Source organism: Hippopotamus amphibius, chromosome 6 (assembly GCF_030028045.1).
Source record: "Hippopotamus amphibius kiboko isolate mHipAmp2 chromosome 6, mHipAmp2.hap2, whole genome shotgun sequence".
NCBI lineage: Eukaryota > Metazoa > Chordata > Mammalia > Artiodactyla > Hippopotamidae > Hippopotamus > Hippopotamus amphibius.
Window position 1 is genome coordinate 62,456,613 of NC_080191.1, and position 27,034 is coordinate 62,483,646.

The 27,034-nt window shown below is 41.2% G+C and overlaps 2 protein-coding genes across 2 annotated transcripts in view; one reads left to right on the plus strand and one right to left on the minus strand.

Moving 5' to 3' along the window:
- The window catches only part of SLC22A3 (solute carrier family 22 member 3), a 102,570-nt gene extending 78,076 nt beyond the window's left edge, over positions 1-24,494 (plus strand). The window contains exons 6-11 of the mRNA XM_057739746.1: positions 6,344-6,441; positions 6,561-6,775; positions 14,332-14,440; positions 15,500-15,612; positions 18,892-18,991; positions 23,026-24,494. Coding sequence (XP_057595729.1) covers positions 6,344-6,441; positions 6,561-6,775; positions 14,332-14,440; positions 15,500-15,612; positions 18,892-18,991; positions 23,026-23,086 — 696 coding nt within the window. The 3' untranslated portion in view covers positions 23,087-24,494. The remainder of the gene's footprint in view (positions 1-6,343; positions 6,442-6,560; positions 6,776-14,331; positions 14,441-15,499; positions 15,613-18,891; positions 18,992-23,025) is intronic.
- Positions 24,495-25,219: 725 nt separating this feature from the next.
- The window catches only part of PLG (plasminogen), a 48,028-nt gene continuing 46,213 nt past the window's right edge, over positions 25,220-27,034 (minus strand). The window contains exons 18-19 of the mRNA XM_057739748.1: positions 26,246-26,391; positions 25,220-25,613 (exon numbers count right to left, since the gene is read on the minus strand). Of these exons, the coding sequence (XP_057595731.1) occupies positions 25,452-25,613; positions 26,246-26,391 (308 nt within the window). The 3' untranslated portion in view covers positions 25,220-25,451. The remainder of the gene's footprint in view (positions 25,614-26,245; positions 26,392-27,034) is intronic.

Sequence of the window (27,034 nt, forward strand, 5' to 3'; positions counted from 1 at the left end):
TAAAGTACACCTTTAACATAGGGTACATCATTGTTGATATAAAACAAAAGTCTTGGCAGAATTAAAAGACAGTTACAAGCCAAATAGAGCAAATAGCCATCAGCTCAGTAAATGAGTATCAAGAAACCAATATGTACAGTGTACCTGTGACTAACCGCTTTTTCAACAAGTGGCATTACTAGGTAACAAGACTCCAAACAGACAAACGTTACCAAGAGCATTTCCCATCTTCCTTTGCTCCAAATGAAAGCAGGCAGACACCACTTAGATGGATAAATGTATGACAAAATGTAATGCCAAGCTAGATACAAAAGAAAACATTCTGTATGGTGCCATTTATGTGAAATTCTAGAAAGGCAAACTGTGATGACAGAATGCAGATGAGGGTTTGCCAGGGGCCAAAGCTGGGGGGATTGAATTGACCGCAAAGAGACAGGAGGAAACTTTTGGGGTGATAGAGATATTCCACACTGTGATGGCAGTGGTGGTTATATGACTCTACACACTTGTCAAAATTCATCTGAAATGTAATTTAAAATTGCTGAATTCTATTGGATGTAAATTATACTTCAGTAAAGCAAATTAAAAAAAAAAAACTCTGTCTACCTATATATCTATCTATAAAAACCTGATATAGCATTTCTATTGTTTTGTATCTGACTCAGACGATGCAAAATTTGGTAGCCCTTTGGCAATAGAAAATAAAATATAGAAATATTTTTGCTCAAAATATAGAGATAAAAGTTGTTGTAAAAGAATAAGAGCTGCAACAGTCACTGCACATGAGTTGCCAAGACTTTCCTGGATGAATTCCACCCGAGATACGGCTTTTAGTCTCTCAAGGTCTTTGGACACCCAGAAAGTGGGTCATCTTTCAGAATATCTGCGTCACTGTGCAGAGTGTGTTAGTAAATCAAAGACCAGCTGGATTTGTTCTTAAATTGGCAAAATACTTCCTTGCTTGGAAGTACTACTAATCCTTTCATTTTCTGAACGGGGAAAATTAGTTTTATGATCTTGATTACCTTCTGTTGTTATCAGCACTTCATATTTTTTAGGTGTAGGATATATATTAGGCATTAAACTTGTGCTTTGGAAAAGCAGAGATCATGTGACTACTTGATAAAAATAATGATACTGAGTCAATGACAAAAAAGGTACACTGTCTAACTTAAAACCATTGTTTTAAAATCAAGCTATCTTTTCTTGCTACAAAAGTAATGTAGGGTTTTTTTTAACTTTTTATTTTATATGGAGTTTAGTTGATTGACAATGTTGTGTTAGTTTTGGGTATACAGCAAAGTGATTCAGTTATATATGTATCTATTCTTTTTCAAATTCTTTTCCCATTTAGGTTGTTACATAATATTGAGCAGAGTTCCCTGTGCTATATAGTAGATCCTTGTTGGTTATCCATTTTAAACATAGCAGTGTGTACATGACAATCCCAAACTCCCTAACTATCCCTCCCCACCACCCTTCTCCCTCACAACCATAAGTTCATTCTCTAAGTTTGTGAATCTGTTTCTATTTTGTGAATAAGTTCATTTGTACCATTTTTTATAGAGTCTGCATGTAAGCATGTCTGACTTACTTCACTCAGTATGACAATCTCTGGGTCCATCCATGTTGCTGCAAATGGCATTATTTCATTCTTTTTAATGGCTGAGTAGTATTCCATTGTATCTATATACCATGTTTTGTTTATCCATTCATCTGTCAATGGGCATATGGGTTGTTTCCATGTCTTGGCTGTTGTAAGTAGTGCTGCAATGAACATTGGGATGCACGTATCCTTTCGTACCATGTTTTTCTCCAGATGTATGCCCAAGAGTGGGACTGCAGGATCATATGGTAGCTCTGTTTTTAGTATTTTAAGGAACCTCCATACTGTTCTCCGCAGTGGCTGCACCAATTCACATTACCACCAACAGTGTAGGAGAGTTCCCTTCTCGCCATACCTTCTTCAACATTTATTGTTTGTGGATTTCTTTGATAGCCATTCTGACTGGTGTGAGGTGTACGTTTAAGTTTTAATTTTAAGAGAATATTTAATATATGCCGAATATAGAAAAATGGTACAAATCAACTGGTTTGCAAGGCAGAAATGGAGACACAGATGTAGAGAACAAACATATGGACACCAAGTGGGGAAAGCAGGGAGGGTTGGGGGGGAATCAATTGGGAGGTTGGGATTGCCATATATACATTACTAATAAGAAAAAAAATACCAAATTGTACACTCTAAATAAATAAATAAATAAAGAGAATATTTATAGCCAAAGAGAAAAAAGTAAAAGCCACCTTAATCCCACTACCCTGTGAGAACTATTGATGAAATGAGACAAGCATACTTTTAAACAATAAAATAAGTAGTATACTCTGCACACTGCAGACACAGTATAGCATGATGGTAGCAATACAGACTCAGGCAGCAACCTCCTGGTTCAACTACTTCTTGTTTGTCTTTGTTGGCTAAACTAGTTAGCTTTCCTGTGCCTAAACTTCTTCATCCCTGTAATGGAAATAATAGTATCTGTTTAAGTTCGTGCAGCACTAACCCTCTAGTTCAGAGGTTGGCAGTCTACAGCCTGCAGACCAGACCTGGCTCGCTGCTGTTTTGTAAATAAAATCTTATCGGAATCTCGCCACAGCCATCCATTTATGTATCCACTTACGGCTGCTTTCACACAACAATGGCAAAGTTAAGTAGTTCCGGCAGAGACCTGATAGCCCACAAAACCAAAAGTACTTACCAACTGGTCCTTTGCAGAAAAAGGTTGCTGGGTTAGACCATCACACCTCTATTATCTTGTCAAAATCTAACATGTCATAATTCTGTGGTCATGTAGTAATTTAACTAGCCTGGAGATCTGATTAGGAAAAAGTGATATCTGCAGAGCAAGAGATGTTTATTTTATCAGTTAGAAAGAGTTAAGAACCATGAGTAGGTGAATAATCTACAAAGATGTTTAAATGTCAAGTTATCTATCTGAATTGCCTAGAGATATTGAAATACATGAAGTATGATTTCCCTTAAACTCTGGGAATTGGCATTGGGATGGATCCGAATGACATTGGGTAGTTCAGTCTTATCTAAGAGATACAAGTCATGGCTATAGGCAGAAAATAAGAAGATTGAAGAGGAAATAAAAGAGAGTCCATAATAAATCGTTGTGAACATTGCTTTTGAGAAGAAAGGATCATCCCTATCTTTGTGCTCTGGGTGAACAGGGGTGCACACGTGTAGAAGAGCACAGCTGCCAGGGATTCCCTGGAGAAAAGAGAACAGGCTGAGATGAACATGACCCCCAAGTCTGAGTTGTGGAAAAACCCTAACTGACAAGAAAAGAATCTCTGAAATAAGTGATACATTCTGGAAGGAAAACAGCCCTCATATGATAGGTAGTTTAATCCTGAATTGAAAGATCCTCAAAATCTAAATTATTTTATTCAATTTATTGATAAATTTTATTCTAATTTTTTCCATAAAACAGTATTTTAACTAAGGATTAGATTTTGGGTCAAGTGCACAATGTCCTTCTTTAAAATTATATAGACATCACCATCACCTACAAAAAAGTTTTCTAGAATAAAAAGCTTTTTATACATTCAGCAATGCAGTAAGAGAAATAAGAACCGAGGCTCTCCAGCAACTGCCTGGATTTCAAATGCTCGCTTAGCTGCCTTCCTTCTATTAAATCCTTTATGTCCTAAGCCTTGTTTTCCTTATTTATAAAGTAGGATCCATAACAGTACTAACTTTGGAGTCTTAATGAGAATTAAATGTACTAATTCATGTAAAGTACTTAGCCCAGAATCTAACAAATATTGCACACTCCATAGAAGTTAGCTATTTTAATGTGAGCAATATATAGAAACTAATTGTGAAAAACATTTTGATAACCAACCATGTAATAATATACAGTCGACCCTCGGTATCTGCAGAATATTGGTTCCATGACCCTCTGCAGATACCAAAATCCTCGGATGCTCAAGAGCCTTATGTAAAATGGGTCTCAATTGATGCTCTGTATCCACAGGTTCTGCATCCACAGATTCAACCAATCACAGATCGCACAGTTGGTTGAATCCACAGATGCATAACCTGTGGATGTGAAGAGCCAACTGTATTGTTGTGATATACTAAGTTCTTTCACTTACGGTATTCCTGCTTTATTTCTGGAGCTGCAAAGGTGAAGGTAGGGTCTTAGAATTTCAAAGATTAGCTCAGGGAACATTTTAATAAAGATTGTATTAGTTACGGTACAGGTCAGCTTGCTACTGAAACACCCCAAAAATACAGTGACAAAAAAGAGAAAAGTGTCTTTTTCTTTAACATGCCCACCCACAGGTGAGTAGCCCAGCGGTGAAGGCAGCTCTGCTCCAGGAGGTCCTCTAGGACCCAGTTCCATTTCTCTCTTTTCTCTATCTTCACCTGCAATAGGTTGTATAACCAAAGCCATCTCACCAGCGTCTTCTTCCATCCCGCAGGAAGGGGAAGACAGTGAATGAAGAGCAAGCCATCTCCTTTCTAAAGGATGGGACCCAGAGCTTGTACACATGGCTTCTGCTCCCTCCTTGTTGCTGAGATCTTAGTTCCTGGGCCACCCATGATTGAAAGAGAGACTAGAAAATATGACCTTAGCTAGGCAGCCATGCACCCAAATACAATTCTATGGGTTCTGTTATCAAAAGGGAGATGGAAAGAATGGATAGTGGACTCAATTAGCAGTTTTCCACCGGAGTTGCTATGGTAGCTACTAGTATTGTTTCATTGACCCCAAGATACTGTTAATTTTGGGACACATCATCATTTTATGTACCACTCAGTAAGAAAAACCATGCTATTCAAACTGTGGCACATTGCTTTCTTATCAGCTGAGTTGTAGGACACATCCTAATTTTGAGATTTTGAAGTGTGAAGAACATGTGTCTTGGTATAGAAGAAATACAGTATCAGAAAGACTTAGGAAAAGAAAATGATCTAAAGATATCCATTTTGCAGTCTTCTTCTGTGTGTGTGACTTTCCTTGGGACAAGTATAGGCAGCAGATATCAAGCTTTGATTGACCTGTTGAGTGTAATGTTTAGAACAGTGATTGACAAGGTATTGTACTATCAGTGTGAATTGAAGTCAAATTCCTATGACATCTGGTAGACGGACTTTTGACTCAAAGGCCTGGGGAAAATTTGCCTAGATTTTTGTTCAACCTGGACCAGCTCTGGAGTTGAGTAAGCAGACAGCGAGGGTCCTGTTTTTACTAGCCAGGGTTCTCGCTTAACAGAAGGACAAAGACCGAGGGCTACACTCCGAGGGAAGAGACATGGCCAAGGCACTTGACTTCCTGTCTCAACTCTCAACATTCAGTCATCACCCAAACATGAGTTGAACACCAAGCACTTTGCTTGGTGCTACCGTACAGTCCCTACCCTCCAAGAACCCCAGAGCTCATGCAGGGAGAAAAATAAGTAGACCCATAAAGGCATGCAGTTGTGTAGGAGCTGTGATAGAAGTCTAGTAAGTAGAGACACAGACTGGGGATGGTCAGTTCTACCTGAGGTTAGGGAAGACCTCACGGTGGCAGTGAAATCAGGATTGGGGAGATGTAAGGGCTCTTCAAGCAGATGTAACAGAATATGCAAGTGCATGGAAACATGAAACAGTGGTCACTTCAGGGGACTGAGTTATGATCCCTTTGGCACACAGGACTAGAAGCAGTGGGTATGTCCAGCTTTGTTTCCTTCTTAGTGCCTTATATACAGGAGGCAAACAGCAGTATTGGTTTAATTGAATTAAAGAAAAGACCAACCTGTTGGATGGCCAAGTAGAGATAAGCTGAACTCTCCTGGATCAAAAAGATGCTGGGTTCCAGTAAATGGACAGAAGCAAAAAGACACCTTGGGTGCTATGCTTGCTCTGGAACTTAACGTTACTCTAGCTTATTTGTCAACTTAAGGTTTGAAGATTTAATAGATAAAGGAACTTCTTTGGAACCTGCCTTCACCACTCTTATGCTTATTTTCTCCAATTTAAGAAATGCACAAATGTATTTTTCTTTAGAACACACGTTTTATCCTTGTTTACTCGGAGCATATATAGTACTGCTGCTATTACTGGAAGAATAGATTCTCAGTGCAGCAAACACATCTTTGTGAATTTGACCTACTACAAAGGTTAGAGAATCAAACTTTTTATTCTCAGGTTTTAAGATGTAATAATGAAAGACCCTGATCAGTTCAGTAAGATCATCCGACAGCTTTGAATCTGGTCAATGACAAATCTATATATTCAGATGTTTCTTGCTATATATTGCTACTGAAATATGCTTCTCTTATATAGATCACTGTTACAGATGAGGAAGTTAGTAATCCATCCTTTTTAGATCTGGTGAGAACTCCCCAGATGAGGAAGTGCACACTTATACTTATGTTTGCTTGGTAAGTTTGACTTGTGATGGATTCAAAAGCTTGTGTCAAATTTACAACGCATCCCTTTCTTCAAATCAGGTTGACGTTATCTCTTACTTGTTCTCCCTTGTGTTTCAATGTTGCTCCAGGTTCACAAGTGCTGTGGTTTATCAGGGACTCGTCATGCGCCTGGGAATTATAGGAGGCAACCTCTATATTGACTTTTTCATCTCAGGAGTTGTGGAACTGCCAGGAGCCCTCTTGATCTTACTAACCATTGAGCGTTTTGGTCGGCGCCTACCCTTTGCAGCAAGCAATATAGTGGCAGGAGTGGCATGTCTGGTCACTGCGTTCTTACCAGAAGGTAACTGTCCCCTAAGTCTGTTTGGCAGCCAAGAACTTGAAAAAAATCCTAAAATAATCAAGAACAGAGAACCTCTCATCTTTAGAAAATGGACCATTGCATCAAAATCGTAGTGCCAGGCACCCTCTAGTGATGTCACTCTATTTTCTGTCTAGTCAGTCTAACTACTTGACTATAAAAGATTGGTTCTATAGATTTTTCTGTTTTCTCCATTTCTCAGTTCATTTATGGATGAAATAGATGTGTGAAATCTAGCTTGGACTGAAGTAGTTTACTTTTTAAAAAAAAATTTTAATTGATGTATAGTTGATGTACAATATTATGTTACAGGTGTACAATATAGTGATTCATCATTTTTAAAGGTTATAGTCCATTAATAGTTATTATAAAATATTGGCTGTATTCCCCGTCTTGTACAATATATTCCTGTAGATTATTTTATACCTAATAGTTTGTACCTCTTAATCCCATACCCCTATATTGCCTCTCCCCACTTCCCTTTCTCCTCTGGTAACCCACTAGTTTGTTCTCTATACCTGTGAGTCTGCTTCTTTTTTGTTATATTCACTAGTTCATTGTATTTTTTAGATTCCACACATAAATGATACAGTATCTGTCTTTCTCTGTCTGACTTATTTCACTTAGCATAATGCCATCCCAGTCCATCCATGTTGTTGCAAATGGCAAAATTTCATTCTTTTATGGCTGAGTAATATTCCATTGTATATATGTACATCATCTTTATCCATTCATCTGTTGATGACCACTTAGGTTGGTTCCATATCTTGGCAATTGTTAAAAAAAATGCTGCTGTGAACATTGGGGTGCATGTATCTTTTCAAATTAGTGTTTTGTTGTTTTTGGATGTATACCCAGGAGTGGAATTGATGTAGTTTACTTTTAATCACCTTTGTCTGACTTACTTTTGTGATATCATTGACTGTGTTTCACATTTCCTGACTGTCTTTCATATCACCAATCCCATGTGAAACACTGAGGTTACAAAGGGAAGAAAAACAAATTTCTTGACAACCTAGTAAGGGATATAACCACTTTAATGCTCTCACAATAAATGGTGATAAGTGAAATAATAGAATTATTTACAAGATTTAGAAATACAAGAAAAGGGTCCAAGAAGTGATTAATCCATGGGGATAGTCAGGAAAAGCTTCCCTTAAGTGAGACTAGGCATGTATGAAGAAGGAAAAGAAACGCGCCCTACAGAAGGGAAGGCTGGGAGTAATTTTTACAAAGTAAAGCACGGTTCTCAGAAGTACGAACCACCTTTGATGGTTCAGAAACCAAGCGTTGTTTGTTATCACAGGAATATCTCAGCAAGGAGGCTGGGGGATTGCCCATCACCAGTGGTGATGGCCTCAAAGCCAAGCCAAGAGCTTGGTCGTGGTCTTGTGGGCTTCAGATGGAGGACAGGTGGCCGCCAAGTGGCTGTTGCAGTTTGGACAATGGCAATGAGGAGGAGAGATGCTGAGAGCAGGAATTAAGGTTGTGGCAGACGGGTCTGAATGGGAGATGGTGATTTCAGCAATGTTTCAGAGTTAAGTTTTGGGGGGACTTGATGACCAGTATGTGGTGCAGAGGTTGTAGGTGACTCCAAATGCACTGTTCACACAAAGCCGGTTATCTCTGCCTTAGAACACAGCGGGCACTGGACAGAGGGAGGCTTTCAAACTCCCAGGGAACATGTGTTTTAGAGCAAGTTTATTATTTCAGCATTCCAGGAGGTGTGGGGTGGGAGGTGGCTGGAAGAGCTGCAGTCTGGTAGTTCTTTGTGTCAGCACAATGGAAGCTGTGTTTTCTTTTGGGAATCCTCTGAGGATCAGGAAAGAACTGATAATATTGTGGAAGTCGAAACAGTCATAATTTACAGATGAGTTTATTAATTAAATACGGATTTCTGAAATCCCAAAAGATTAGATAGACCATATTTAAATAAAATTACAGAAATGCCCATCTTCAGAACAGAAGTAGGGGGAAAAGACATGAAGTCCTGTCATATTGGAAGGGTTAATGGTAGACAGAACTGACAGTTTACATTGATCTCATTTTTCTTGAGTATATTACTTTCCTAGTGCTGCTATAACAAAGTACCACAAGCTGGGTGCCTTGCAACACAGAAATGTATTCTCTCACACACCTGGAGCCTGGAAGTCTGAAACCCAGGTGTGGGCAGGGCCTTACACTCTCTGACAGCTCTAGGTGAGGATCCTTCCCTGCCTCTTCCTGGCTTCTGGTGGTTACCAGCCATCCTCGGTGTTCCTTGACATCTTCCCCAGCTCTGCCTCCATCTTCACATGACCTTCTCTGCATCTCCGTGCCTTTACTTTACCATTATATCGGCAAAGATCCTATTTTGAAACAAGGTCACATTCTGAGGTTCTAGGTGGACATGAACTTTGGGGACAGTATTCAACATACCACATTGAGTTAACACATTATAAGAGTTGGGGAAGATATCGGCCAACACGTGTCTATTTCGTGTCTGTTAATTGCTGCCAGTAAACTAGGAATAGAGATAGTACGGTGAACAAGACAGACATCATTTCTGTCCTCGGGAATCATGCACCATTTAGTAGAAGCTGGCAGAGAAGGGAACACTGGAGACTTCACTGGTCTTTCTGTTTTACTTTGGCACTTTTTAGTTTTAGGTTTAATTTTTAAATGTAGTTCCCTAAGACAACATTCATCTGCTCTCACTGCATATGGAACAGGAATCAAGTATTAATTATGTATTCATTGCATAATTTCCTATGAAATTAGGAAAGTTGAGAGAAAGATTAATGACTTAAGTGTGGCCCATCTTTTCATTATGTAACTTTCCCAGAAGATTTTCTTTGGTCCTAGACTGATTGGGATGGTTTTAATATGTGTCGCATGCAGCCTGATCCCAGAAATCATTGCAGAGCATATGTCCAAACTGATATTGAAGTAACTGCATGGGTGGGAATCAAGCTGTTTTATAAAGAACACTCTCATATATTGGAAAATATAAGGCAAAGAATAGACTTTTTTGTTTGGTCTGATCAGTTTTACTCTGTAGACAGAATTTCCCAATTTAAGCCGTAGAATTGTTCTTAGCAACATTGAAAACAATTTGCTCTTATTCTGGGCGCATTTTATTTGTATATTCTGCAGATTCGGCTGCTTTTATAGTCACACGCTGGTCAAAATTGACTGCCAAGAATAAGTTCAAATCCCTAATGCTGTGTGTGAATACCAAACATTAGCAGAGGTTCCTTGCTAGGAGTTGACATCCTTACTTCCACTTAAGGGAACTTTGGGACTTGGTTACTTGGGCTAAGGAATTAACATTCGAAAGACTTTTCCTCTCAGCCATTCTTGACATCATCACCAGGATGACTGCCCCTGAGGAGAATACTGAGCAGCCTTTTAGGGGAATCAGCTGTAAAATTGCCTCAGAGAAAATGGTTTAACCAACTTTCCCTCCACTAAGCACGACTCTTCATGGTCTAAAGAATCAAATTCTGGAAAAGAAAGTCTTTCAGGCTATACCCTCATCTAAGACTCACTGTTTCTGACCCAAATTTTTGAACTCTAGTTAAAGCCTGAAAAATAAAGAGCTTTTTAAATCCATACTCATCTGCCATCTTTAATTTGAGTTTATTCAAGATGGCTACAAACCTGGCAGTTCGGGTAAATCTTTTTGAAATGAAAAACTTGTCTTTGACTTTTCTCTTTAAGTAAAACTATTTTTATCTTACCTACTAGGAATTTTCACTAAATTTTATTTCAGAACTCAGAGCAGATGGTACATTCAAAGGAGATGTAAGATTGTGTTTGTTTAAAATCCTGCATCCTTTCTTCAAAAATTGAGGTATTATTCTCAATAATCTCTAGCAGCTTGACCAAATCCCCATCACAGGGACTCTCTTTCTCTGTGTTCTCAGGAATTCATGGGAGGTAGTTTCAGCTTCAGTCCTCATTCTTAAATCGTCTTATTGTTTTTTGTCATTGCTACCAAAAGATGTCTGTTGACACTTCAGGATGAACTTAGCACATTACTGAGATGCTCAGAAGTTTTTGTGCACATATGTAATATTAACATTGCTTACACCTCCTATAAATTGCTTTCATTTCACCCTTTAGTTAAAATGAACAGTGCAGTGCCTTTGGGACTTAACTTTTGTTACACATTTCAACAAAACCTCTGTCCCAGTGCAGTTAGATACTGGCCTGTACTGCTTAGAAAGAGCTGAGAGTCTTAAGAAAACTTGACAGCATTTTCTTAACATTTTACTGAATTGACTAGTTATTTACCTGTATTCACTGAGCTAACCACATACATCTCTCATTGGTGTGTGTGTGTGTGTGTGTGTGTGTGTGTGTGTGTGTGTGTGTGTGTTTTAATTTGGTTTCTTGGTTTTTTTTGTTTTCTTCCGTTTTTTTCCGCTTCTGGTTTTTTCTGTTTTTTTCCATTTTCCATTTTTTCAGTTATAAACTGAAGTTGTCAGTGGGACTTACTTGTAGAGCTGTCTTGATTCAGTAGGAAAAACCATAGCTTAAGAACATAACCTGGATAATCAAGTTATTTCCACAGGAGCCGGCAGCGTTCTTCCCCACAGCCTGAGAGCAGCGAGAGGTTGCCCACTCGGGCCGGGACCCAGGGAATCTGGGCACCAGCTGCCACTTTCCGTTCCCCAGCACCTGGCACCACACCACCTGCTCATTGAAGGAAGGGGTGGAATGCATTTCCTAGTCCCCCTGCCTGGCCTTAATGAAAACGTAAAGGCTAAATAAAACACGTTTACAACCGTGCCAGCGCGGATGGCGGCCCATCGCAGGAGTGCAACTCTGCTGTTCCTCACTCCTCGATGTGACGTTAATGTGAGCGCTGCAGGTGTCCTCAGCTGGGGAAAAAGTCAAGGACACCAGGATGTCCTCGGCCGGTTTGCAATCAACATGTAACAGACGGGAGCCTCTGAGCAATGATCTGGATTCAGGAACCCTCTGTTTCTCTGCTTGCCCTCCTGGACAATTGTTTTATTTAATGACTTTTAGCTTTTTCTTTTGGTTGAATATTCTCTAAAAAGAACACATGTAAGGGGCTGGCTGTCCTGGCTGTCCAGTAGTTAGGGCTCCGTGCTTCCACTGCAAGGGGCATGGGTTTGATCCCTGGTTGGGGAACTAAGATCCCACAGGCCATGTGACGTGGGAAAAAAAAACCCGAAAAAAAACAAAAAAACATGTAAATCTACTGAGCTTCCTCCTCTTCTGTCATCCTCCTCATTCATGCCTACTTCTCTACTAAAATATTATAAATTCAGGAAAGTGCAATAATTCTAGAAGACAGGAGGACCATTTAGTGCTGAGTGAGCATAAATAAGGAGCAGTATAAAGGGGGAAGGTTTCCTTTTCAAAGATGGAAGTCAGGTATATGCTGAATGCCCTTGGCTTTGCTTTGGAGAGCAGACAGCCTCCTGTTCTCACGGTCATATGTCCTCACCCCAAGGCTACTAAGAGAGGATGGCATAAAATCAAAACTGTTGATACAGTGAGATACCAACTCACACCCAACATAAAGGTCATCAATTAAAACGTCTACAAATAACAAATGCTGGAGAAGGTTTGGAGAAAAGGGAGCCCTCCTATGCTGTTGGTGGGAATGTAAGTTGGTGCAGCCACTATGGAAAACAGTATGAGGTTCCCCAGAAAGCTAAAAAGAGAGTTGCCATATGATCCAGCAATCCTACTCCTGGGCATATATTCAGAGAAAACTATAGTTCCAAAAGATACATGCACCCCTATAGCAACACTATTCACAATAACCAAGACATGGAAACAACCTAAATGTCCATCAACAAAGGAATGGATAAAGAAGATGTGGGGTATATATAATCAATGAAATATTACTCAGCCATAAAAAAAAAAAAGAATGAAATAATGCCATTTTCAGCAACATGGGTGGATCTAGAGATTATCACACTAAATGAAGTAAGTCAGAAAGAGACAAATACCATATGATATCACTTATGTATAGAATCTAAAATATGACACAAACGAACTCATCTACAAAACAGAAACAGAGTCATAGAGAAGAGACTTATGTTGGAGGGGGAGGGATGGAGTGGGATTTGGGGTTAGCAGATGCAAACTATTATATAGAGAATGGATAAACAACAAGGTCCTACTATGTGGCACAGGGAACTATATTCAATATCCTGTGATAAATCATAATGGAAAAGAATATGAAAAATATATATATATACACACACATATATATATACACATACATAACCAAATCATTTGCTGTATAGGAGAAACAACGTTGTAAACCAACTATACTTCACTTAAAAAAAAAAAAAGGACAGCATCAACTGCACAACGTTGAGGAATTTTAGAGCACTGACTTTTTAGAGTAAAAATGGTTTACGCCTTCTTCCCTTAAAGCACAAAAGAAAGAAAATATTTCATAGAGAACATCTGGCATTTCCCACTGGTTACTATGGAGGAAAGGGGTGTTTCTTCACATAACCAAAGTAGCCCTAAAACAGTTCATTTTCACGTGAATGAACAAACCAGCATTAAAGAATCTGGCTTCTTCTGGATGATTTCTTAGGCAAAGAAGCAAGACTTCAGGTGAGAGAAATGAGGAAAGACATACGCCCTGGTGATGACGCACAGCAGACTTCCCCTCCCAGAGATCCCAGTCCTCAGAGCCTTGTAGCTCTCTAGAAACCAAAGTCAGTTTCAGGTCCAGGTTTTTCCTGGTCTGTTGGGAACAGCGATTCTGTGTATCATCACTAAGGGCTATGAACAGAAAGAGGACAAATGGGCACCAGACTGCAGTGATGGTTTTCAAGGGCATAAGCAAAGACTACCTTCTAGGGACTTCCCTGGTGGTGCAGTGGTTAAGAATCCGCCTGTCAACGCAGGGGACACGGGATCGATCCCTAGGCCAGGAGGATCCCACATGCTGCGGAACAGATAAGCCTGTGCACCACAACTACTGAGCCTATGCTCTAGAGCCCGCGAGCCACACTCTTAAGCCCATGTGCCACAACTACTGAAGCCTGCGTGCCTAGAGCCCATGCTCCGCAACAAGAGAAGCCACAGCAATGGGAAGCCCACGCACTGCAACGCAAAGAGTAGCCCCTGCTCACCACAACTAGGGAAGACCCAACACAGCCAATTAAATAATTAATTAATTAATTAATTAATTATTTTTAAAAAAGACTATGTTACAGACAGAAGGCCAGTGTACTCAGGCCCTCTAGGAAGGCACTGCCTGGAACATTGTTTTCAAGGTAGTGGCTTCTCGACAGATGCCTTGAATTGTATTTCTGTAATCCAGCCCTGCTCAGGAAGGCAGCTAGTGCACTAAATACTAGTTGTCCTCCTAGTGGTGGTTGTTGCTGTTGAAAATTTGGCTACAATATGAGAAGGTATCTGTCATTTGCACTTAAAATTAGCAGGTTTACAGCTGGGAGAAACAGTAAACAAATGCCTTTTGTTGTTTTGTAAAATTGTATTGAAAGCAGACCCCTAACTCTTCCTTTCCAAATTGTCTGTGTTTGCAGGAATACCCTGGTTGAGGACCACTGTTGCTACCCTGGGAAGACTAGGCATAACCATGGCCTTTGAAATTGTTTATTTGGTAAATTCAGAATTGTACCCAACAACATTACGGTAATTTCAATATCCGTATCATGGCTTTGCCTAAGCAATTCTGCAGCCACATATTTTAAGTTGACTTAAAAACTCTGAAACAGTTTTCTTAGCTTGGTGACGTATTAGCCTGGGCTGGATTCAGCCAGCGAAAAAGCTAGGTTTTGAGTTGTAGCTGCTTTCGCATTATTGTCATCAATATCTTCATACACAGTTGGGGGTTTGTGGAAAGACTAGGCTTGATGTCAGAAACTCTGGTTAGCGTGCTTGCGTCCTGGTTACATCTGCCCTCATCAGCGTCGCTCTGGGTAAAGGCTGCAGCCTCTGTTCTGACCACGCTCCACAGGCAATTATTGAAGGACAGAATACAACAATGTGCACAGCTCGTGCACATCGCCCTCCTTGCCTGGGGGAATGTTCATGGGCACAGCTTGCTGTCAGTCTAGGGTGCCAGAGGGACACGAGTGCCACAGAGCAGGCTGGGGAGTGAGCCGCTGATGGAAGACTGATTCCCACCAATACTGTAGACCCCCCAGCCCTGCCCCCAACTAGCCTTGCTGTGACTCAGCTTTTACCCAGATGTGAACTGGTGCAGGTTGGAAATGATTTGCTTGGAGTATGAGAGAGTAGAAATTTTCAAAGCTAAAAACTAGAGAAGTGGGGGACTTCCCCGGTGGTCCAGGGGTTGAGAATCCGCCTTCCAATGCAGAGGACACGGGTTCGATCCCTGGTTGGGGAACTAAGATCGCCCATGCCACGGGGCAACTAAGTCCGCACACTGCAATTACTGAGCCCACATGCCACAACTAGTAAGTGCATGTGCCACAACTACAGAGCCCATGTGCTCTGCAGCCCGCACACCACAACTAGAGAGAAGCCCACGCACCACCACGAAGATCCTGCATGCCCCAACTAACACCCTAGGCAGCCAAAATTAATAAATACATAAATATGTAAAAACACAAAAACTAGAGACATGGGAAATATTAAGATTTCTCTGTTACTTATATATCAGAAAATGTTACTTATCTCGAATTTATTGAAATACTTTTTGCTTAAAACAATTTTTTTGTTCTGCAGAAACTTTGGCGTTTCCCTCTGTTCAGGTTTATGTGATTTTGGGGGCATCATAGCCCCGTTTCTGCTCTTCCGCTTAGCAGCTGTTTGGCTTGAACTACCTCTTATCATCTTTGGTAAGTTCTCACTTTATATACTATTCTTAAATGCTTTCCTCCACATTTTTTGCATTAATAGAACCTTTAATAATGATCAGGTTTGACATTAATGGTATCCATTTACTCTTTATAACAACCGTTTCAGCTTTGAGGAACCACAATGAAATGTGGACCCTAAATCATTTAAATTTACTTTATATTAAAGGGTTGCAATAAAAAGTGTTCAATTTAGCTTTCTTTGTTGAGGTGCCGACTTAAAATCAAATACTATGAAACTCTTTTATGATATTGTGGAACATAACCAATCGTTTTCAGGGGACCAAACAGGACCTTCTGTATGTTTAAAAACAAGCCTAAAAGCTAATTGTATTGTTAAATGCTCCATGTCTCTCAATATCGTATCTGCATGTGCTTTGATGCTAAGCGCACCATGCCAAAAGGACGGGACACAGAAGCCCTTGCACACGTACCACAACCTCTTTGATGCCACTCAGGTCCATACCCTCCTTCCTACCTTCAATCTTCGTGAAACTCATGAAGGGATAGAACCATAGCGTAGGGAGGGCCCTTGGGGTAACTCAGACCAGTGCTTCTCCAGTGCTGTTCCAACCTTTCTGTCTGGATCTCATACCCTCTTCAGCAAGAGAATGCCGGTTGGCCCCTTGCTCACCTACCTTTCCTCCACCCCCACTTCCTTACTCTCGGTAAAGTAGGTTTCTCACCCATTGTTCAGCAGTTTAAATTCCAATGAAAAGATTGCATCCACGAGGGCATGCATCCGGAGAAATGCAGAAGTCCTCCAACAGTGCTTAGGACCGTAAAGTCGGCTTATAACCACTGACACTCGTGACGCAATAAAAGATCGTTTCAAACTGTTTCATGGGATCTGATACACAAGCTCAGCACGGATTCTGGGCCGGCGTGAAAAAGCAGAGAGAGGGCATTGTGCAACTGAGACAGGGTCACCTGCGAGCCCAGTCCCTCAAGATGGGGGTCTGGCCGGCAAGGCGGGCTGGCCGAGCTAGGCGCTGGTGCTGTGGGGCAGGGCCTTCCTTCCCAGAGTCTGGCTGGGGAGGGAGCTGCCTTTCCCACCGGCCAGTAACAAGAGAGTGTGATAAATAAGGGCACCATGAGAGCACATCGCAGGGACCGCTAACCCTGTGGCGTCAAGGGGAGAAAGTCAGGGAGCAAGGAGCCCATGCAGCGGCTGAGATCTGAAGATGAGCAGGAACTACCCACATGAGAGGTGCGAGCCGGTGCTCCAGGCCGTGGGAAGGCCTGGAGTAAGAGGAGGTTAAAGGACAGAGTACAGTGTATAAGTTGGGGCCTGAAGAGAGATGAGGCTGGGGAGGGGTGCTGGGGCCGGACCAGGGAGGGGCTTCTCGGAGGTGCACAGGGTCTGCTCTTTATCCACACAGCAGTGGGAAGCTGTGCGGGGTGTCAGGCCGGGGTTGACAGCGTCAGCTTTGCATTTTAGAAATATGACTCTAGTGGCAGATATGCTAAGGAATGAGAGGGGGCAACCCTAGTGGTGAGAAGATTCAGAGATGTCATAATCAGGTAGGAGATCCTAAGGGGGGGTCTGAGGTGATGGCACTGAGAATGCTGAGGAGAGGATGGGTCGAAAACCATGTATGAGAAGTTGAATTGGCGGGAGGGGGTGACTGACGGGAGGAGGGCCAGAGGGACCTGGCAGCTGGGCAGCAGGACTCCTGGCTGGGAGAACCACAGGTGGCCACGCGGCCCTAGTGTAGTGAACGCCAGAGGAGCCCGTCTGCGGGAGGACGTGGAGGGATTCTGTTTGGGCTGTTTGTAGCATGAGGTGCCTGTACGAAATCCAGGTTGAAATGGTGAGAAGCCAGTAGGCTTGATGAGTTGAGTCGTGATGAAGGTTTGGAAGCCATCTGGATGTAGATGACCACCGGCACCATGGGGGTGACCGAAACCCCCTCCACAGGGAGCAGGACAGAGTGGGAGGAAAGAAGGGGGCCCAGGACGGAGCCCTGAGAAGTGGCAAAGCACCCAGTGTAAGCAGAGCGAGAGGCACCCGCCAGGGGCCGAGGAGGGATGCGAGAGGAGCAGCCGCGAAACCCGGGGCCCGTCAGGCAGGGAAGCCGGGGGAAGGCGGGCGAGGTCACCAGCCGCCAGAGCTGCTGCGGGCCAGGCGGCAGGGACGAGAAGCAGGGCCGCTGGACGTCGCCGTGGCGGCAGCTGGCCACCTGGCTGGAGCAAGGCCAAAGGCGACACTAGCAGAACCCAGACTAGAGCGGGTGGAGGTGGGAGATGCCTCTGGGCCACCAAGGCCAACTGTCAAGTTTTCAAGAATTTTTGAGCCAGTTTAAACACACCCATCATAAAAATTGAACGTGCCAAATAGATTAAAAACAGAGGTAATAAATACTCACGTCTTGTCAGTTCCTGATTCATGGAGTTTCACTGTCTCCGTCCTTGAGGCTGGTGGGTCCACGGTAGTCCATGGTGGAGGCGCTGCTGCCCATCTCCCCAGAGCCTCGCTCGCGCCACCGGGCTGCTGGTTTGAATCATGCGCGTCAGCGATGGGCGTATTTACACCATGGAAATAGGCAAATGCTGCTGCAAATCAGGACTTTATTTTCTGGAGAGCCAGTTGTTAGACGTTCACCAACATAGCACTGGGATACGAAGATGTGTAGAAAATAGGAGAAGATGGTGTTTCAAGAATTGCAGTTTTAAAGAAAGGAAGAAGGGAGGATGGTAGGCTGATAGAAGGCTCTTTAAAGAGGATAGATTTGAATATGTTTCAAGGCATCCACCAATGAGTTAAAGATCTTGGAGACAGAGGATGAATCACTCCAGTGAGGAGCCCAAAAAGACTCCAAGAGATGCTCTCAGGCAGATGTGGGGACAAGTCTTGCGGTGTCACATGATGGAAGGAGGAAGGCGAGGGGCAGGGGGCAGTGAAAGAATGCTGAGGGACTCCTCACTGGAGGCTTCTATGTTCCCCGTGAAGTAGGAGGTGAGGGCTTCTCAGAATGTTTGGCACTTAGTAGGTCCTCAAGAAATAGTTGTGAAATGAGTGAGTGTACAGGTGGATGCCAAGAGCACAGGGGCGATGGGACTGTCCAGGGTTTGAGGAAGGCTGAGAACCTGTGGAAGCGTGACAGAAGAACACTGGAGAGCTGGGCAAGGTGACCAGGGGACTGCTGCAGGGGATGGTGCATCCAGGTGGTGAGCACAGTGGCTTCCAGAATGAGCAGGGGGCCATGAGGGGGCGGCTGTGCATTCCTGGTGCCCTAATGCCTTTCCCCTGTTCTGCAGGTATCTTGGCATCTGTCTGCGGTGCTCTTGTGATGCTTTTACCTGAAACCAAGGGTATTGCCTTGCCAGAAACAGTGGATGATGTAGAAAAACTTGGCAGGTACGGTACGAAATCCAGCACATCCTAATTAAAAGCAGCATTTCGAACCCACTGAGAAAGGATGGTGCTGAGAAAATTGAATATCCAGGAGGGCAAATATAACATTAAATCCCTATCTTACATCCTAAGCAAAAAATTCAAAGTAGATTTAAAAAGTTAATGTAAAACAAATCTGTAAAAGAATATGTTTTATTTTTTAAAGGTGGGTATGAAGAGGGAAACATTTCCAAATAAGGTGTTAAAACAGAAGGAATCTAAAGAAAAGAGACTGATGATTGGACAAAGTAGAAATAATTTAAATGTGCATCAATAGGCAACTGATGGTGAAAGTGATAACGTATCCATAAATAATTGAGATATGTCTATATGCAAAGACATGGAGAGATTTTCAAGATGGATTACAAATTGAAAAGTCACAGAACAATGTGTTACAGTATTTATTAAAAAATAAAACCAAGAGTAATCCCTCTCTATAGCTAGATGGGAAAATAAATGATAGATGATGATAGAAAGATGATAGATGATAGATAGATAGATAGATAGATAGATAGATAGATAGATATAGATAGATAGATAGAGACATAGATAGATAAGTGATAAGTGATAGGTAGACAGATAGAAAGAAGATAGGAGAAGAGTGAGAAAGAGACTGAACTTGGGAAAAGGTTGTCTAAATGGTATATAGGGAAAGTTAATAGGGACTTCCCTGGTGGCATAGTGGTTGAGAATCCGCCTGCCAATGCAGGGGACACAGGTCCGATCCCTGGTCTGGGAAGATCCCACATGCTACGGAGCAACTAAGCCCGTGTGCCACAACTACTGAACCCACACACCTAGAGCCCATGCTCCCCAACAGGAGAAGCCACTGCAGTGAGAAGCCTGCACACCACAATGGGTAGCTCCTGCTCGCGCAACTAGAAGAAACCCACGCTCAGCTATGAAGACCCATCGCAGCCAAAGATAAATAAATAAATATTTATTTATTTATTAAAAAGGAAAGTTAATATCCAACCAACATATGAATATGAAATATGTTTTTGTTATATCAAGAAAAATTCACATTATACACATTCTAATCTCTGAAATCTTTCCTAATAAAAAGATAGGAAGAGAGAATATAAATATGAGAATGTATAGGAAAAGATCTAAATTGATAAAATATACCCTACGGGGATAGCAATAGCTTGGGAAGAGTGCAGAAGGGAGGACATTACTTTTATATTCCATAGACTCCTCTTTTTTTTTTTTTAAGAACTTTTATTGATACTCCATAGACTTCTGAATTGTTCGATTAAAAAAAAATTACAACTCATGGTCTTGTATCATTTGTGAATTTTTTTAAAAAATTTTTTGTCTGTGCCATGTGGCACGTGGGATCTTAGTTCCCCAACCCGGGATCGAACCGGCTCCCCCTGCGTTAGAAGCACTGAATCTTAAATGCTGGACAGCCAGGGAAGTCCTCATTTGTGAATTTTAAAAAATAATTTAACAGCTAATTTTAAAAATAAAAATCAATCTTCTTCTAAACAATGACCTAGAAATTAAGGGTAGGGATCTCTAAATTTTAAAAAAGTGTATCAAAAATATTTATGAAAAGACTGAATGTCAGTAACTTCATGGCAGTTTTATTCTTCACTTGGCAGATTGGGAAGAGAGTAGAAACTGACATTTTTTAGGTCCTTATGTATGTGATCAATGGTTTCACGTATGTCATTTCACTTAATACTCAAAAATGATTATGTGCAATACAAGTTTTTATCCTTACTTTTTCATATACTAGGAAATCTATGCTCAGAAAGACTTCACAACTTTTACGTGCTAGGACTCAGATTGTTATTGTCCAGGGTACAGGTGTGACTGTTTGTTTTGGGTAGTTTTATTATCTTATGCTGTATCCTACTTGATTATGAGTATTTTAATCGCAAGAATCCCCTGGTAGGATTGGAAATTTCTCTCTTCATATCCTCTTTTAATGAGGTACCATCCCTGTCCCCAGAGATAGGCAACCATTGCTAAGTATCTCACAAGTATTTTAACCAGGCCTTTAAAACTTATACAGTGATTTCATTGTCCTGTTTCTTGATGCTATTTTAAAAAGTAAGATTGATGAATCATCTTAGAACTTTCCTAAGAAAGGCTTGTCTGTATACTCAAAGCCAAACCACTAGCTGACTTTTAACAGGAGTGGCAAATCAGAGGACACGTGGATATTTGTCCCATGAAGTAACCCAACCAGATTCTTATGCCTGTTTGTAAGTAAACTGATAGGTAATGGCTTATTCCTATGTTTTACCCTAAAACAATGCTACATGAAGTTTGAGGTAAGGTGGGAGATTGTCTTAAGACATTGCCATTTTATAAACCAAAATTAAGTTAAGAAATTTATAGAAGGGGAGACTTCCCTGGTGGTCCAGTGGTTAAGAATCTGCCCTCAATGCAGGGGACGCAGGTTTGAACCCTGGTCAGGGAACTAAGATCCCACATGCCATTAGCCCCCGTGCCACAACTACTGAGCCCAAGCACCACAACTAGAAAGAAGCCCACACGTGCAATGAAATATCCCACGTGCCGCAACTAAGACCCGATGCAGCCAAAAATAAATAAATAAACAAATAAATAAATATTTTTTAAAAAGAAATTTGTGAAAGGTATTAAAACTGTCCTCTTGAGTGTTCCATCATAAGGTCTTGCCTCATCCAGAAAGGATAAACATTCTGCTAGCTGTGTCATCACAGACAATTATTTGGTTTGTATCAGGGTATGGGGGCCAGATCAGGGTGGGGGTCCCCAATCCTGTCCCCCCAATTGCAGGCTGTGCTAGAAGCCCAAAGGAAAGGAGAATATTCAAGGTTAGATGACACAGGGGAAATGGTGAGAAAGGAAATAGGATTATTTTCAGATAAGATCTCCAGACTTTAAGGGTAACTTCTCATGGGCTGATGTGCCCTGAAGGATCTGTTCAGAGCTGGGATACACAGGGGAGCATCCCTGCCGGGGTCATAGGGTCAAAAGTAGGAAGGAATTCAGTGCTGACTGTTGGCAGCACAAGCCTGTGACTGTGTCACTGGAGTTTAAAGACGTCCAACTCTTAGTGGTGCGGAGTCCTTTTCCTGCACATCTGCTGCCCTCGCTTGTGAGTGCCCCCTGTGCCAATACCGCAACGACAGGAATGCGTTCTTCTTTTTCACGCAACTCCATTTACTGCTGTTCATTTACATAGTGAGGGTGATATATTCATTCTTGATCCCCACACCAGTCAGAGGTCAGATTTTCAAACTCATCAGGAAAAAGTGGAGGAAGAGAGAGTGATTTGAGATCAGGACTCTTCTGCCAATTCAACCATATGGAAAATAGAATTAAACAATTGGAAGACATGGAGTTTGGAAGGTGAGAAAGCCATCTCAGTGGTGTGCAGGGAAAATTAATATCCAACCAGTATATAAACAGGAAGAATTAGGCCAACAAAAATTCAACTTACATGAATATTTCTCTAATTTTTTTCTGTGTTTGTAACTTTTCATAATAAAAAATAGGGTAAATTAATTAATTATGCCTATCCCTACTGTTGAAAAAACATCTAATAAAAGTCTGATCTACAGTTTTACAAATTAAGCACATTGATTGCATTCTATAATTACTTAGGAGAAAAAAAAAAAACTATTTAGCCTCAAGTTACAGAAACCTGTTAGCATTTTCCCTTTTAAAACAGAACTTAATCATTTTCTCATTTCTGCCTTCTTTTGTTCACATCAGCAGCTCATTTCCCAACCATCTGTTATGCGGAATAGAAATTCATAAAGAATTTATATATGCTGTAATGCTAATTAACCCCTGCCTAGGGTCTGAAAGCAGGTAAAAAATGAGCTTGGAGACAGTTCATTTTGTTCCCTTTGAGTTGGGTTTTTATGAGCCGTTATGCATGAGTATATTCGATCAAAGCCAACTATGATATTGAGAAGTAACAAAAAGACTTCCTTCTCACTAGTTCTATAATCTTTTATAAGCACTTTCTTTTTTCTCCTTTGTTTTGTTAGTCCACATTCCTGTAAATGTGGCAGGAAAAAGAAAACTCAAGTTTTGAGCTCTCACCTTTGAGGCCCCTGCCAAAGATGCAAGGAAAGAGCTATTCAGGCTGGTCCCCCCAAGAAACCGACGTGCCTTGAAGAGACGCGTGTGTGTCCATTTCAGCTGTGCAGCTCCAAGTGTTTTTAATACTTTACAAAGACATTCAACCTATCCAGAGTATTTTTATATAATGTTGGATGAATCAGGACTTATCATGCTGTCAGAGTTTCTGGGAACATGTAATATGTGGCCGGTTTAGCCAAGAGCCTGTTATGTGCACAGCTCCTCCTGAGGTTTTTTCTCACGTTGGGGCAGTGTCTCTGACCCATTGTGTTACAGAGAGACAAGAGAAGCCCCACCCAGTTCTCGTGGCGGCTCCATCAAGAGTGCAGGATATGCAAACCAAGGATCTGAGGAAAGTGTGCAGAAATGGGTTCATCAAATCTGATCAAGAAACTGAGGCTCCGAACTGAGGATTCTGAAGGTTCCAGGGAGGATGAAGATTTGGGAATCTTGTTAATGAAGAGACTGAACCTAAGGACCTCAGGCCACCTGGCTCTGAGCCTCTGCTTTCTCTTCTCACCTTGAGCCCATAAGTTCCTGGAGCATCTGGGGTTGCAGGCACTTTTAGGCCTTGTTCCAGAAGTAAGAACAAATCTGCTGTACAATTCGAGGATTTGGCTCTATATTTATAAAATCAGATTTGGTCCTGAGATGATTCAGGATAATTTTGGTCCTCCTTTCGTGGACACCTAGAGCCACATATTCAGGTTTTTACTGATGAAACCCATGGATTGCGATTTCATGGGTCTTAAGATTTTAATCATAAAGCGATATTTATCTTACATGTGTGAGTTCAGTTCTATGATGTTGCCCTTGGTCAAGAGTGAAAATATGGACAGATCTCATTCAATCTTGACACTTTTAACTTGTCTTGGGAAGAAGCTTACATTTAGTTCAAAAGAAAGGTCAGTTATACCCATGCTTAAAAGAATTACCAGAAGCTTTATATTGTAAATGACTTTGTAGGTACTAGTAGAGATTTGATCTTTCTTTTTTGTTACTGAGACTTTTTGAAATGTGGAGTTTAAATACAAATATGCTGCCTTTAGGATGTTCCGCTTTGTATGTTATATTTGTTATATTTTCAGATTCAGTATGTATCTTATGCAAAATTGTTTAGTGAATTATTTTGGGTGGACAGATAAAGGGTGCCAAAGGGAAATCTTGCCAGCGAGGAAGAAAACGTCTATGTGAACACGTGACGATAGGTATGGTGTATGTGCTAATTGTAAAATAAGTTTTTAATCCTTAAAGCACTTCAGAGTTGAATATGAATATTTTATTTTTCAATGAAATAAACACAGTTCTTTAAGGATGTAATACTGCATTCACCCTTTAGTCATACACAGTTGCATTTTTGTTTCTTTTGCATTTCTCTTTGCTATGAGATGACTGTTGCTCTTTGATACTATCACCTTGGAATTGTATTTTGAGTTGACATTTGGGTTCTGATAACAATAAAAAAAATGTAAATTGTCAAGAAAAATCAATTTTCACCCTTTCTCTTCTTTCTGAACGTGTGTCACTTTTTAAAACACTATTCCCATGTGACAAAGTATACTACATATCCGGGCAGCCAATTACTGATGGAAATTAAGTGGTCCACCTTCAGTAGATGTTTGTTGTTCCTCTCCAGGCTCTTGGCACCACTCCCAGCATCATATGTGACCCAGAATAACATTCAGACTCTTAGCTGGTCTAGTGTTATGACACTTCCATTGCCCAGTTTATTTTTCAATATGCAACTCTCTGCCCAGGGTCTCCTGTGCCAGGCTAGAGTCCAGTTGTCAGTAACAGATTTCATTCCCAAGAACAGAATTTGTTCTTATGATCCCCCGTATATGTTGGAGCTTTGAACATATTCATCCCAGTGCCAAAAATAAAGATATTAAAGATGTGTGTCAAAGCATCTTTCACTGACAAGGTATATATACGGGTGACTTACTAGGACTTTTCTATTGATCTTACAGGCTTCTTTGTCCTCTCTTCCTCATGAGAAAGAACCAAATCATTCAGGTCTATAAGAGTTACATCATTTACAATTGGTAGGATGAACGAAGAACATGAAAACAATGAAAATCAAAAAATAAAGGAAGTACAGAGTTTATTTTCAACAAATGTCATAGCTGTATTGCCTCATTATTACAGAATCCAGCAGTCTATGGACAGGAACAAGTTATCCACAACAATACAAAAAAATGTTGAGTTTTGGCAGTAGCTAAGTACAATGTCTTACTTAGTTTGATTACTGTCAATTATTTCTGAGCATGCTAAATTCCTACCCATATTCCAGCTTCAGGTCTGCTAGTGTGTCACTCTGTCTTCCACGTAATTAATTCTTTCCCATTATGTCTTCAATCCAAGTAACATACTTTGAAACACGAACATACACACCAGGCTTATTGGGGCGTGCGCAGCCAAGACCCCAAGAAGTGACTCCTTGTAAAATGTATTTGTCCTTCTCAAAGCAAACCAGAGGCCCTCCGCTGTCACCCTATACAGAGGGAGGGGAAAAGCCGTGAGAGGATTAAGCTTCCATCCTTTTATTATGGGATGTCATCCTTCTGTTACCCAAATGTAAGTTTCTCCCAGTATTTGAACAACCCTTTCCAATCAGAAGGGAACTTAGTAACATATTATTTGAACATGTTCTGGGCTTCAGTACTTAACAAAGTATATTCAATAGAACCCTACCATTTAGTGTTTCCTGGAAGGAAAAAAATCCCTTGTGAAAACTGTACTCATCCCTTCATGCTTTGGGGCTTCTCTTAGGGAGGTTAACCCCAAGGACAATCATAAAGCAGGTGCAGGGGGTCTTTGTCTTATACCAACCTCCCTTCCCTACTGGAAAGGCCATGTCTCCAGTCCCAGAGGCATGGGCGCTGTGGCCGTGATGGTGCGTTACTATTCGCCTACCACCGGTCTGGAACTCAAGGCCCAAGAAATCACCCTGGGTGATCTGAATCAGCCTTCAGAGGCACACTTAAGAGGTTTCCGGGCAGCATTCAGACTGTGGCCTTTGATTGACAAATCCTTCTCACATTTGATGCTTTGGGGCTGAAATGCCTAAGGGGGCCAAAACAGGCCAACACAAGAGTAACTTTGATCTCGTCCGTCTTTTCTTACCTGGCAGCTGTCAGCCCCTCCAGTCAGATCCCCGGCACACAGCTCGGTGGGTTTGACTCTGCCATTGAGGTACTCGTAGCGGTTACACACTTTGTTCTCAATCACGGGCAGCCGGGCTTCCTTGAGGTAGCCAGCACCGTAAGTGCCTGCGTTTAAAAAGATTCAAGAAATGGTTACCGGCTCGAAAACATGCCCGAAAGGAAACTTCCAGAACAACAGAGCAGCGAGGATAGATCTCTTGTTTATCCGTGAGATTGGCTAAAACAAGGAGTCAGTTCCCAACACTATTGGAACTCTTTTCTTTTTTTCTTTTTGACCCTTGAAAGTATAAAAATTATATAAGATTTCATGTTCCCAAGACCTAGACTTAATTAATTTGGGCTTCTTTATGGGATTTTGAGGTTTGTTTGTGCTGTTATTTTTTGTTTCTTTTTTTAAACTATAAAGAAATTTACTTTTAATCCATAAAGAGAGATTGAGAAATACTAGAGCTACTATTTTTATATATTCTCTTCCAGGATTTTTATATGCTTCTTTTACTACTTATATTGCACATTTTTTTTTTCACACAACATTATCTCGTAAGGAGTTTTATAATCCTACTGTCTTTATAATTAATATTTTAGTGGGGAGTGACTGATTAATGGGTTTGCAATTTCCTTTTGGGGTGAGGCAAGTGTTCTGTAAATAGTGGTGATGGTTGCACAACATTGTGAAGGTACTAAATGCCACTGATTTGTACTCCTCAAAATAGTTTAAAAAGTAAATTTTATGTTATATATATATTTT